General features: G+C 33.9%; 1 protein-coding gene across 5 annotated transcripts in view; it reads right to left on the bottom strand.

The window, feature by feature from the left end:
• Positions 1-13935, bottom strand: part of FBXW11 (F-box and WD repeat domain containing 11) — a 174895-nt gene that overhangs the window by 108626 nt on the left and 52334 nt on the right. For 2 of the 5 annotated variants that reach the window (XM_077137641.1, XM_077137640.1), the window contains exon 2: positions 13828-13929. The exons of the other annotated variants lie outside the window; for them this stretch is intronic. In XM_077137641.1, coding sequence (XP_076993756.1) covers positions 13828-13929 — 102 coding nt within the window. The remainder of the gene's footprint in view (positions 1-13827; positions 13930-13935) is intronic. 5 annotated transcript variants of the gene reach the window in all.

Below are 13935 nucleotides of genomic sequence, written 5' to 3' on the forward strand. Positions count from 1 at the left end.
TAAGAAATATTAAAGAAAGTTCTTCAGACAGAAGGAAAATGAAACCAGAAGAAAACTTGAGTCTAATGAAGGAATGAAGATCAATAAAAATGGTAAACAGGGTAAATATAAAATATTTTTTCTTATTTTTTAATTTAAAATATGATTGGCTAGTTAAAGCAAAAATATTAACATATTGTGGAGTCTATAACCTTGGCAGAGGTAAATTAGAAGAACAGCAGCACCAAGAATAGGAGGGGGGAGCTGGAAGTATACTATAATCTTTCTTTCAGTACACATGAAACAGTATCAAATTATTTTAAGATAGTATGTGATAAAAGCACAAATGGTAAATCTTACAATAGCCATGAAAAAGTAAATAAAGAGGTTTAGTTAATAACCCAATAGTAAAGATAAAGATAGACTCATTTAAAAATTGAATTAATACAAAGAAGACAGAAGAAGAGGAAGAAAAATAAACAAAGAGCAGATAGATGGAACATACAGAAAACAAAAAGACAGAAGATCCAAAATCATACATATTAATAATGAATTAAAAATGGTCAAAATGTGCTTGCCTTCCATGCGGGAGACCCGGGTTTGATTTCCGGACCATGTACCCAAAAAAAAAAAAAAAGATCAAAATGTCCCAATTAAAAGGCAGAGATTGTGAAATTAGCTGTTTATAAGAAATCCACTTTAAACACAAGGGAAAAACAAAGTCCAAGAGTATCTACAGTACATTCTTGTGTAAGAAAGAAAGGGAAATAAGAAAACATACATGTACCTGCATAAAGAAACTCATGAGGTTCCAGAAACTAATGGGATTGGTTACCTAAAGGGGATGATTGGGGAACAGAATAGAAAGGATGAGAGGTACTCATATTTCTATGGATATACACTTTTTTGATTGTTTTAGCTTTTAGAAGTATGTTAAATGATTTCTATATTTAAATACATCGTAAAATCAACAAGGATTGGGAAAATAGGGTGGAATATAAGCAGAAACGAACCTAAAATACATCAAATAAGTAACATAACCACAGTTAATGATGAGAGAAAAAACTAACCCAAATGACTCCAATTCTATACTCAGACTATACAGCACAGGATACAGATTTAAAAAGTAAGAAATATTCACATATAGCTAGAACATTTTTTTTTCAATGATGTGGAAGAGCAATTCTAAAACAACTTAATATGTATTATACGACTGAGCAAGTGAGTAAACATATTGTAGAAGATAAGAGCCAAGTTAGGTTTCTGACTGTCAGGAAATTAGGAAAAGGGGTAAGGCAGGCCAGAATGAAATCTGTGGTGGTGGACTGGAATTGGAGATATCAGTGTGAGTTCATGGTTTTTAATACACAGAAAAGGAGGCAGACAAATTATGTGTGTGTGTTTGTGTGTGTATATATGTATTTCCTAGCTTAGTCTGCTAAGACTGCCCAAAAGCTATGTCATTCAATAGTACTACGCACACCAACCTTTCAGATCGACCTAAATTTAACCATCCTTTACTAAAAGGAACAAGGGCTCCTGAGAAAATACCAAATGAGCCTAAAATATCTTGTTGCATGTGAAAGTAAGGAAGTGCTTAAAGACTTACGAGGACAAATCAAAAGGACATAGGAGACAGCTTGAAAGGGCACCAACTGATCAAACTTGGAACAATATGACCATCAAAATAAATGATGAAAACAAATAATAACCCACTGAATAAAATAGGAAAACATAAGTCCACACTGACACAATAATGTTTGATGAAAACAGGACATTTACATAGTTTCCAAGTATCTCCCTACAAAGTACTCACTTACAAAGAGAAAATGGATAACTGTACAGTAAAGAAGGCTGCTAGACACCCCCTTATTCAAGTGATCAAAGTGATCACTGTTACTAATGGGACAAATCAAAATCAGACACCACCTGATAGGATGCAATGAGAAGAGTACAGCATCATTTTTGTGATATCCCAACCAAAAACACTTAACCTAAATCTAATCAGAAAGAAATATTAAACAAATACAGATTGAGGGGATACTACCATAAAATAACTGATCTGTAATCTTCAAAAGTGTCAAGGTGATGAAAGTTAGGCAATGACTGAGAAACTATGCCAGACTGAAAGAAACTAAAGAGGTAATTCTGAACTGGACTGCTCTGCTAAAAAAGATATTGGGAACTCTGATGAAACTTCAAGTACAGACTGAGGAATACATAGTAGTAATGTATCAATGTTAATTCACTAGTTTGATTGTGGTATTATGATTATGTGGGAGACTGTCCTTTAATAGGAACTATAAAGTTTTAGTGTATGATGGAGCATTCAATCAGCAGTGTAACTTTCAAATGGTTCAGGGAAAAAGAAATTCTTGATATTGTTGTACTTGCAACTTTTTTGTAAGCTTGATACTGTCTCAAAATAAATTAAAAACTGATCTTTCAATGATTTGTTTCCACTAATTAATGTCCTATACTTCAAACTGTGCACTCATATCCTCAGTAATAAATGTACTAAAATCTTCTGTGCCCTTTATTACTATTTCTGTTAGATGACCTTAATAAATATCTCAAACAACACTGAGGACACTGCAGGTTATGTGTTTTCTCCAAGCCATTCATTACTAGTCAACAATAAGGGGTTCAATCATCTCTCCCTTTCCTGCGAACTCTAACTGAATCCCTTGGGCAATGTTTCTCTGTGTAGCCTTTTTCTTTGAAGTTAATTAGATGATAGTTACTTTCTATCTACTATCATCACTAGTATTACTCTAATCCTAATTTTTCATTTCCTGTCTGCTTAAAAATGAAGGACTTAATACTTGCCTTTTATTCCAAATTAAATAATTAAACAAAAAGCATCACTGAAGAGATTTTGCAAGGACTCCCAGTATTGACTAAGTGACTCCTGGTTTTCTACAACTGGGGAGAGAGTATCAAGAGCCTTCTTTACATTACAGTAAAGTGTCCTTTATATGCAATCTGCCTGCCAAGATTGGCAGTTGGTATTAGAATTACCAGAGTATAGAATAATATGCAGTGCATAGTAGGTGCTTAAGGAGTAAATACATTGAACGTGTATGAGTGATTCTGTGCTTTCTTAAGTATAACTTCTCTTAAGTTATTCGGTGAATAACACCACTCTAAATAACTGATTCCAGTTTTAAACTCTGATAAACAGCCACAAAGGCATAGCTCAAACAGTTGTTCTGTGTTTGAAAATGTCTGTAGATTTTTTTCTTGGCCAAGCATATCCAGTAGCAGATCAAGTAGGTCATATCTTAGCTGACTCAAAACATAAACTACTCAGTGAAGAGTCACTACTTGTGAAGATGCTTGTAGACTTGAATTTAGAGTATGCTACTAAATCATGAACAGCAACAGGCTTTCTAAAACCTTTCAAAATAATAATATTCAATGCCACTGAGAGTACGAGAGGCAAACCATTTGACAAACAAGGATATATATATATATATATATATACACTCTTCTAGAAAAATATCCTAAGTAAATAATGCAAAATGAAGGCAAAGATTTTTGCAGAGATGGTGATCTTAAATAATTAAGAACTTAAGAAAAAGTTCTTAAATAATTAAAAATGAAGTTACTAAGCACCCAGTAACAGAAATGATAAATAAATCTTGAGATGTTAGTGAAATACATTGTTAAGTTCAAATTACGTTATAAGAAATTTTTAACATTAATAGGAAATGTTAGGAAAACATTAATACAATCATTCTGAATAAGCATACAAAGCATAAAAATAAAATAAAGCATTAAACATACTATATATATAAAATATTCTCAATTATTTTTGAAATATGATTAAAAACTTAAATAAAATACACCAAAACAACAAGAATGGCACTCTCTAAATTGAGGATTATTTCTCTATTTTTCTTTCCACTCCCCCTCAACATTCTGTAATAATATATTTTCATAATCAGAAAAGAGTACTTATTTTAAACAAAACAAAAACACAAGTTGTAATTGAAAGCTAAATCAATTTTTACTCGATATAATCTTTCATCTCACATCAATATGTGGATTCACAGAACTGAGAAAACTAAGAAAACTAAGTCCTGGCTATAATAGTCAATAATACTAAACAATATAATCCTAACAAAGCTTAGAGACAGCCATTCCTTTGTATTCCAGTTTATTATGCCTATATTTTTCAATCAAAAATAATTATTGAGCACCTACTACCTGTCAGGAACTATTCTACAAATTGGTGTGTTTACCAAGCAGTGAACAAGAAGACAAGAAACTTTTTTTCATGAAACCTGCATTCTGGTGGGGAAGAAGGCAACAGCAAGAAAAAAACTTAAACATTAAATATAATTTCAACAGTGCTAAGTATTATGAGGAAAAAATTAAATGGGGTAAAGGAATAGGAATAGAATAGAAAGCAAGAAACTATTTTAGACTAGGTGAACAAAAAAGGCCTTTCTCTTGGTATAACAACATGATAGCATTCCTATTACATAACGGTCCTAAGATTTACAAAAGTTTCTTCACAACTTAAAATACAAATATTCACCTCTATGAAAATAGTTTCTACTTTAAGAGGCATTAAGATACACTGGAACAAGAGAGACCACTTAAAATCTTGGCTCTGCCACTTACCGGGGTATGTGTTCTTAGACAAGTCATAAGCTCATTTTCTTTGAGTCTCGAGTTCCTCATGTATAAAACAGACTTAATACCACATAGTTTATAATGTTGTTTAAAGGGTTAAGAAAGATAACGTAGAGGAAAGACCTTGGTACCGCATCAGGCATACTGTGAGTTCCCTACATAACCATGTTCTTCTACATGTGTTTCATACACATTTTGTAGCCTTCCACAGGAAGAGTGCCATATATTGAATGATTCTTCATGAAGCACTATTTCATTATTGTAAACAACAAACATATTGTATTTTATCTTCTGGCCCTCCAAAATCCAAATCACTTCATGATTAAATTCCTTCTAGATACTGATGATATAAATATTATTGGCTTGACAAGATTGACATAACTTTTACTAATGTCACATTCATCTCTTCCCTCATTTTGTCATGAATTGCCTGTTTTCATTTTGAATTCCTAATAGCAAAGTATGGCCTCTCCCCAGTCAACAGGGAAACATATAGCAGTATTAAAACTATTCTAAAGTAAATACAACTAATCTATTCAAGTGTTTGTATCCGCTAAATCAATATACAAACTTCCAAAATAATAGTATTACCTCAGAAAATCTTAGACAGCTCCACCTTTAAAATACACCCAGATTCTGACTACTACTCTCTCAACCTCCACTGCTACCACCCTGGTCCAAGCCACCATCTTCTCTCACCCATCATATGATATGATAATCATATTGACACTACAACAGCTTACAAACTGTTTCCACCTCTTCATTCTATTGTCTGCACAGCAGCCAGAGTGATCCTGTTAAAATGTTAGTCAGAAAGATGACTCCTCCCATCAAAATCCTCCAATTACTTCCACCTCAGGCAGATTAAAAGCCAAAATCCAACAAGGCCTGAAAGCTTTATGTAATTTGTCCTGCCTTCTCTCCTTACCTCTCTACTTTCATCTCCTTCTGTCTCCCTCAGTCCACACTCCAGTCACACATTTGCCCTCTTGCTGTTCTTACATACCAGGAACATTCCTACCTCTGGGCCTTTACACTTGTTTCCTCTACTGGGGATTCTCTTCTTCCCAGGTACTGGGTACAGCTTGCGCACTCATTTTAGGTCTTTGCACAAGTCATCTTCTCAGGGAGGTTTTCCTTGATCATCCCATTTAAAACTGAAGCCCCTCCCCAAACCCTGGCACACCATATCCTTCATTTCCTCCAAAATGCTTATTTACCATCTATCTTACAAATTATGTGTTTTAATTATTTCCTTTCTCTCCCCACCAAAATGCAGGTTCCAAGACAGTATAGTATGGCTTTTGGCCATTTTGTACGCACCTTCAATAATACCTGCCACGTGGTAAGAACATAATAAATCTTTATTGGCTGAAGGGAAAAACTAATTTATTCTTTGTATTTTCCCACAAACTTTCCAATTTTCTACATTGTGCATTTATTTCTATTATAATCATACGTTGCTGATATTGTAAATTAGGATAATCCTTCCGGAAGACCATTTGATAGAAATTTAAAAACCTTAAGAAAGTTTATAGTCTTTGACTCAGAATTTTCCAATGAATATAACCTAAGAAATTAACCGTGAAGATACACTAAAATTTAATGACCATAGTACATGCACTGATAAAAGACTGTTTAAATTCCTATAACCTCCCCCTTAATAAAATTCTACACAGTTAAGAATGCAGACCTAAGTTTACTAATAGGAACCATATTGTTTATGGTAGTGTTTAATTTATTAAATCAGGTTATAATTCAGTATATATAGGATGAACTTGCATACAAATATGTGCATATATATATAGAAATATGCATATACAGAAATAAAATGTCGTCCAAAAAAAGTTACCCTTTTTACTTATATACTGTCTGAAATTTTTGCAATGAAAATGTTATTTTCACAATCAGAATAATAAATATAAGTCAATATAAATGAGTAAAACCAGCATTTTTTACATTCTACATAATTATGTCCATAGCATAAGCTTTGTGAAGTCATTTTTATTAAAAAAAAAAAAAAAAGACTTTTTTTTTTCAATGTGGCCTGACTTCCTTTTACCCATGTTGCCATCCTCAAATTACTCTGATAAACCTTATCCATGTATACTGTTTAGGATACAGTTTTAAAGCAATATATAATTTTAAAGTCTCTCTTCCCTATGTGCTTTCTTGAGTACCAGTACTATATGCCAAACATCGTGTTATCACTAAAACTTTATTCAAAATATTAAATTACTGCTCTTCTGTTGTTTCATATTCTTAGATCACCAAGTTACCTTTGCTGTTTTCAGAAAATATGACATGAAAATGATAAAACAATCTCAATTCATTGTAAGACTAGAGAAAATCACTATTTCAGAAAAATGTTTTTTTAAATGAGTTTGTTTCGCACTGAACTTTTTAAAAGCCTATGTTCAAAAAAAGCCTATTTCATTAATAAAACAGTTTCAAATTAACACATGTAAAAGACAGCAGAAGACAGGCTGTTTAGAAAGAAATGTGGGTTCCTAATTGACAGCATATGGCAAAATACATTACAGAGAGATAGAGAGATTTAAATAGAAATCATAATGCCATAAACCAGTAGAAGAACACATAATCTTGGGATGAAGACTATCTTTCTAATGAATAAATATGGCTACATAAATAGTAAAACAAAAAAAAAAAATTCGAAGCGTTTTCATGGCAAAAAGCATTACAAACAGAACTGAAAGGCAAATGTCAAACTGGAGAAAATATTTTCAATAAATGGCAGGGTGACTATACTAAATATATTAAGAGATCCTAGAGATTTTTTTTAACAAAGACATCAATAGAAAAATTAATGAGAAAGGACGTTAAGAAGCAACTCATAAAACAAGAAATAGAAACAGCCAATAAATAATATTTATATATGTATTCCATCTCACTAGCACAAAAATAAATGTCAAAATGTCATTTTCACACAGTCATCCATTAAAATGGCAAAGAAGTGCAAAATTAAAATACCCAGTGTCAGCCAGTCATGTGAAAAAGGACTCTTCCATACACTGCTTTTTTGAAGCACAATTTGACCTACCCTCTCAAAAGTACAATTTAACAACCTAAAGTTTTTAATTGTGCACACCTTTTACCTAAAGAAATAACCACAGAAGTATACAAACATTTAGCTACTGTCCACTTTGTGATACTGAGCTGTACATTTAAGATTTCTGCACTTTTCTGTATGTATGTTTTTAAAAGGGGGGAATCCTCCCCACAAAACAAACCTATAGATGATAAAAGTGCCATTGGTGAAAATCAGACCATATGTATTGACCTGGAAATATATGTAATATGTCAAGTAAATAAAGCAAATAAAGGAAGCTACAGTGTAATTTGTTCTAGAGTGAGTCCATTTTTCTTATTTAAAAAAAATGGGAAAATCCCAGTAATTATATAGTTGCATATACTTCTATGAACAAAAGAAAACAGATATTTAAGGGAAGACAAAAAATTGTTGACATTTGTTTCTTCAGGGGAGTAAGTATGGAAGAAGGGGGAGATTATTAAACTTTTCTGCCTATAGATCATTTAATTAATAAAACACTAATATTCTCTGACCAAGCAATTCCAATTCCAAGAATTTATTCTACAGACATAATCATACAAGTCTAAAATACACATGCAATGAAATTACTTAACTGTTTATGACACAAAAAAAGAAAACCGGAGACTAAAGGTTCACCAGATACCTAGCTGTATTTATTTTTTTTAATGATAAAGCTACAAGTTGGAATACTATTGTAGCTGTAAGAAGAAAGAGCTGATCTTTATATGTTGATATGGAAAAATGACAAACATGTATTATTAATTAAAAAAAAATTAATAGACATGGTATAGTTCTAGTTGTATTTTTTAAAGCTTTTTTTCTGAAAGGATAAGAAGCTGATAAGTGACACTCTGGGAAATGAGACCTGGAGCCAAAGGAAGTGTTATGCATCCTTTTATATCTTTCAGTAACAGTTGTGTAATTTTTAATTTTCTGAACCTTGTTTACAACTTTTTAAATGATGACATAATAGTGAGTTGCCAAATGCTTTTTTTAATAAGCCATTTAACATTTGTTTAAAAAAGAAAAAAACCAAATTGGAGAAAGGGGAAAGGTGAACTGCAAATAGAACGAGTTTGAAAACTGTTGAAGGTTGAGTTGAGTAATTGTCTTTATTTTTGTGTGTTTGTAAATTTCCATAGTAGAAACTTTTTCAAATAAAATCTTACTGAGAGCTGCATTATATAAAACAGATAGATCCAGAGCTATTCATGGAAGTGGGGGAGGGCACTATGCTTGGTCCTCCTTTATCCCTCTAGTGACTCCAGAGCCAAATTTCAGGGTTTCATGGAACATTTAAAACACCATATAACCATCATTATTACCATAATCACATAAAGAACCCCCACACCCTCCCTGCCAAAAGGCAGGAAGAAAGATCTACAAGAGCAACAAATGTTCTCTGAGGGTGGTAAGGTTACCAGTGATTTTGTTTTGTTGCTTTTTTTTAGTAACTATATTTTCCAATTTTTTAATAAAAAGAAAAAACACGTTTTTAATATGCATAAGATATTACAGACCCCTCTCACTGAGCAATTCAAAAAGTTAATCCGAGCCTTCACATCATTAGACCTAAAACGCAATAGGATAATCAACAAGAGATGAGAAATCCTCAATGCTCATCAATGAAGTGATAAAGACAGTAAGCTGGGATAGCCATGCCTGCCCTAAGAAGACAGGCCCTGACTTCAGTTTACTTTCACTACATTACAGACAAAAGGAGAACACCAGATATTAGGTGCCATATCATACATAGTCTTTCACGTATTCTTACCCTACCAGATTACTTTGAACCCTTGAACTGAAACCTATAAGCTTGGAATTCCCTCTCTTAAACAGTGAACCAGGAACAAGTAAAGAAAGAAATTACTTTCTATCTCCTATGGCAATCAGTGAGGGGTAGCTGTTCTCTTCCGCTATTTGACAAAGATAGATATGACAGCCTCCATTTATAAAGATAAGAAAACTGAAGTTCAGGAAAGTAAAGTAACTTGTCCAAGATCACTTAAGTATGGAAAAAGACTAGAATTAAGTTTGTCTGATCCAAAGAGATGGTTCTTTCTCCCTCTTTGCTCTAGAAAATATCTTATGTTGATAACTATAAGTTCTGACTGAAGTGTTCTTACACCACTACAGCTTACTATATACCGTAGTAATGAGTCAAAGTAAGAAGAAAATAAAGGCAGCTGTCAAGAAGTTGCATTACTGAATACACACTGGAGCTGGGATATAGGTACCAAAACTTAATCCATGAGGTACTCGCTGTCAATCCAAGTAATCAATTCTACTCTTTAAAAAAAGCTTATCACTAACATTTTCCCCAGCTGAGAGGTTGCAAATGAAGAAAAGGAAAAAGAAAACATTTTCTCCTTGCTACACAGCACCTCTGCATTCTAAATGCATTGGCTTTAAGTTTTTAACACTAAAAATAAAGAACCTGTGCCAACTCTAAAATAAACGTCATCAAGTTAAATGCTATTATAGCATGGTGACTAGAGCACAGGCTTTGGGGTTATTCAGACCTAAGTTCACAGCCCAGTTCTGCCACTCAAATAAATAAATAAATATGTATCCTTTGCCAAACAATTCAATTCTTTGACTTTATATACAAAAGAAGCACGATAAATAACTTCTCCATACAGGAGTAGATGAGATAATCTAGTGCCTAGAGCCTGACCCAAAGAAGAGAGAAAACAAATGCTAATATTAATATCATCAATATTAATCAATATTACAAAAATTTAATATTACTGATATGGGTGTTACTCTTATGCCACAGGAGCCTTGGCAAATCAATACCCAAAACATGGTCTGTACTCCTGATTACCTGATGTAACAATCAACTATAGGTATCTGAAACAAATGAAATAGTGATTTAGTTCAGCTTGATTCAGAGACATCTGGATATTTCAGCTCAACTGTTCTAAAAAATGTAGATGGTAATTCTTGTTTAAACTGGTTTATATATTTTTTAAAGCACCTATAGGTGTGGCTAATTTCGCCATTTTATTACACACACACATAAATACACACATCTTCAGACTTAGTTTGTCGCTCAGTATGATTTTAGCAGATCTACTTCATTCGAATCACCAAAGATCTTAACACTTTGTTAAACACTACAATGTCTTAAACACTACAATGGGGTCATCCTTGAGAGCAGGGAACAAGTCTGTATTATTAATCTTTACAATAGATCTGGCATGTACCAACTGCCAGTAAACACGCATGGGATTAAATTTGCAGAGAGGACTTTCAGGATTCTCATTTTGGCAAAAAAAATTTTTTCCTATAGATATTTCATAAATTAATTTTTTTCCCAAAAAATGACTAAACAAACCATACACAAGATATCAATAGTACACATTTTCACAAACAAAACTAAAATGGAAAAAAACTAGAAAGAGTGACATTCCAGTATAGGAGAAAGAAAGCCAGTTTTGGAATCAGGCAAATCTGGGGATCAAATACCAATGCTATCACTTAACAACTACGTAAATATTAACTGAGGTCAAATCACACACATCACCTGACACGCAACTTCCATATCTGAAAAACAGGGATAATAATGCCTACCTAAAGGAATGTCACAAAGCTAGTGTATGTAAATCACTAGGCACGGTTGGTGGAAAGTGGTTTTCTTTTTAAGTATCTATACTATTCCTCTTCCCTCCTCAAAAAGAGGCCAGAAACGGAAGTGGCTGTGTTAAGCCTAAAAGCAAGTACTATCTTTGCTCTTGCTTTTTAAAAGTTACACTATTTCAGCCATATAGATAGGCCAGTTGGCTAAAATTGCAAACTATCAGTGGGTCCAGTGTAAAAATTTTAAGGGGGACTCTATCATGGAACTACAGAGCACAAATAAAGTCAACCAGGCTCTGCCCTCTTCAAGGATCCAATTTCTTCTCTTCTCAGGTCTCCTTAAAATGAATTTGTAAAAGTGTTGCAAAGCCAAACAACAGTCAATCCACTTTCTGATAACACAAGGATGTAGTATATAAGTGATACAAGCATTCCTTAAAAGCCCAAACCCCCCCTACTAAGTCATTAAATTCAGCATTGTTTGGAGGCTGGAGTTAGAGAGAACACTGAAATTAAATTACACATAAAACAAATGAGTTAGGAAGGAAGGGAGTTTCCAGGTTAATTAATATATATTTACTTTCCAATCATACACGGAACAAAACAGAATAATGATTTGCTAATTCCAATCAGTTGAGTACACATTTCATTTTACTGTGCTACATACCCTCAATTACATACTAGGAAAAACAAAAGTTAAGTAAACAAAATTCTCTACACACCTCTAAAGACCATATTGCTCCATTCATGAAAATAAGATCCAATTCAAGGTAGAGAGATGCAATTTTCTCTCTTAAATGTCTTTTACTTGGAGATGAGTTAAAAAACTATTAACAAGGGATTTCCACTTTCATCAAGGTAGGAAACCAATACTTCCCCCCATTCCCTCCACTTACAAAGACTTCACAATACTCAGTGACTTAAAAAAAAAAAACTGCTGCCTTCCAATAATCAATTACTTTTAACTGAATGCAATTAAAAAAAAAAACCCTGCACTCCCAGAGACCTCACTGACAACAATTCTTACCCTACCTAAATTTCCAGTTCTAGAAAATACTGGAGCAGCCCACTAAACTCAGCAACGGTAACTGTCTAGCAAGCATTTTCAGAAAAATGCAAATATCCATTACATAGCAACAAGGAAAGAACATGCAATATTGTCTGCTATTTCAATGAAGTATTGTGAAAGTTATATTGCATACAGAGAAGTTGTTTTTCCAAAAATAAATACCCATTACAATGGAGTCTCATTGAAGAACCCAATTCCTGGCTCCCATCTGAGTTGTAATCCACCTTTTTATACAGAATCTAAGCCAACTGGCCTTAAATTGAATTCACTCGCCAGTTAACTGTGTTACAGTGATTCCAGTACTATGTGCTAAATAAAGCAATTTAAATCAGTAACAACATCAATGCTGATCAGAATGTATGCCAATAACTAAATAAATGAAATGCACAACCCCAATATGAGGAAAATTTTCCTCCTTTCTGGCACTGAGCTCCATTTAAAGATTATGAACGTGAATAGAAAGATAACCTTAAGAACATTAAATCACCCATGCAATCAATAATATTCCTTTACTCACTTCCTAATTATACCTTGTTTTTCTCAAACAGGGTAGTTTCCACAGGACACCAAGAATTTAATACTGCTTTTTAAAGATATATCAAACTGGAATATAGAGAGGGATGAAAATAAATTATTGCTACTGAAAGCATATTTAATTAGAAAATAAATTATTGCTACTGAAAGCATATTTAATTAAACACATGCTTTCTCTAAATAGAGCATTCCAAATAAAGCCACAATGTTTTCTGCCTTGGCCCTTAGAACTTATCCAACAAGTGAGGTCAGTCCAGCTGCACTCCAACTAACAGTATTTTCCTGAGCATCCCTCCTCCCTCTTCCACCCCCCGCCCCACAAAAGTTTTACTTTTCTCTGTGGAATTCTCTGCCGGCCTCAGCCTGGAAAGCTGGGTGAACCCTGAGGACAGCTGTGAGATCTCGCCTTTGAGAAATCGCCCAAACTATTATTGGCAGCATAAAGCTGTGATCTTTATAGACTTCAATTTGAGGTTTTATACCATTAGTGATTCCCTCCACCACCACCACCCCAACTTTTTTGAAGGGGGGAAGAAAAAGCAAGCCAAAAGGACGAGTTTCAAAATAGAAATATCACTTCAATTATGAAACCCTCCCAACTCAACAAAGACCTGTTAAAGGTAGCCAAATGGAAAATGCCAGAGTTTTTTGGCACATGCACAACTCTTAAACATGAGAATCACAAGTTCAAGGTGGGGAGTGGGGGAATAAAAAGCAAGAGCAGAAAAAGGGGAGGGAAACAGGGTCCAGCCAAAGACCCATTTGCTCAGAAAGGCCCCTCTTGGTACTAAGTCCTCCATATGGGGCACCCAGGCTGGAGGAAAGCAGAGGGTTACACAGAACATTTAGCAGACTTAACATTGGATTAAACACACTACTGCAAGTTTCAACAAATGTTCATGGCATACGTAAAAAACACATTTACAACAAGAAAGAAGAGAGGCACCTGGAGACATCTGACACTGGGCATGCTCTGCAGGCAACTCAGTGCGCACATGCTCTCTACCAGGTTGGCGCAGCCTAGCCACAAAGACCTTGGCACAGAACACTGCAG

The sequence above is a fragment of the Tamandua tetradactyla genome, chromosome 20, assembly GCF_023851605.1.
Source record: "Tamandua tetradactyla isolate mTamTet1 chromosome 20, mTamTet1.pri, whole genome shotgun sequence".
Classification (NCBI taxonomy): Eukaryota; Metazoa; Chordata; class Mammalia; order Pilosa; family Myrmecophagidae; genus Tamandua; species Tamandua tetradactyla.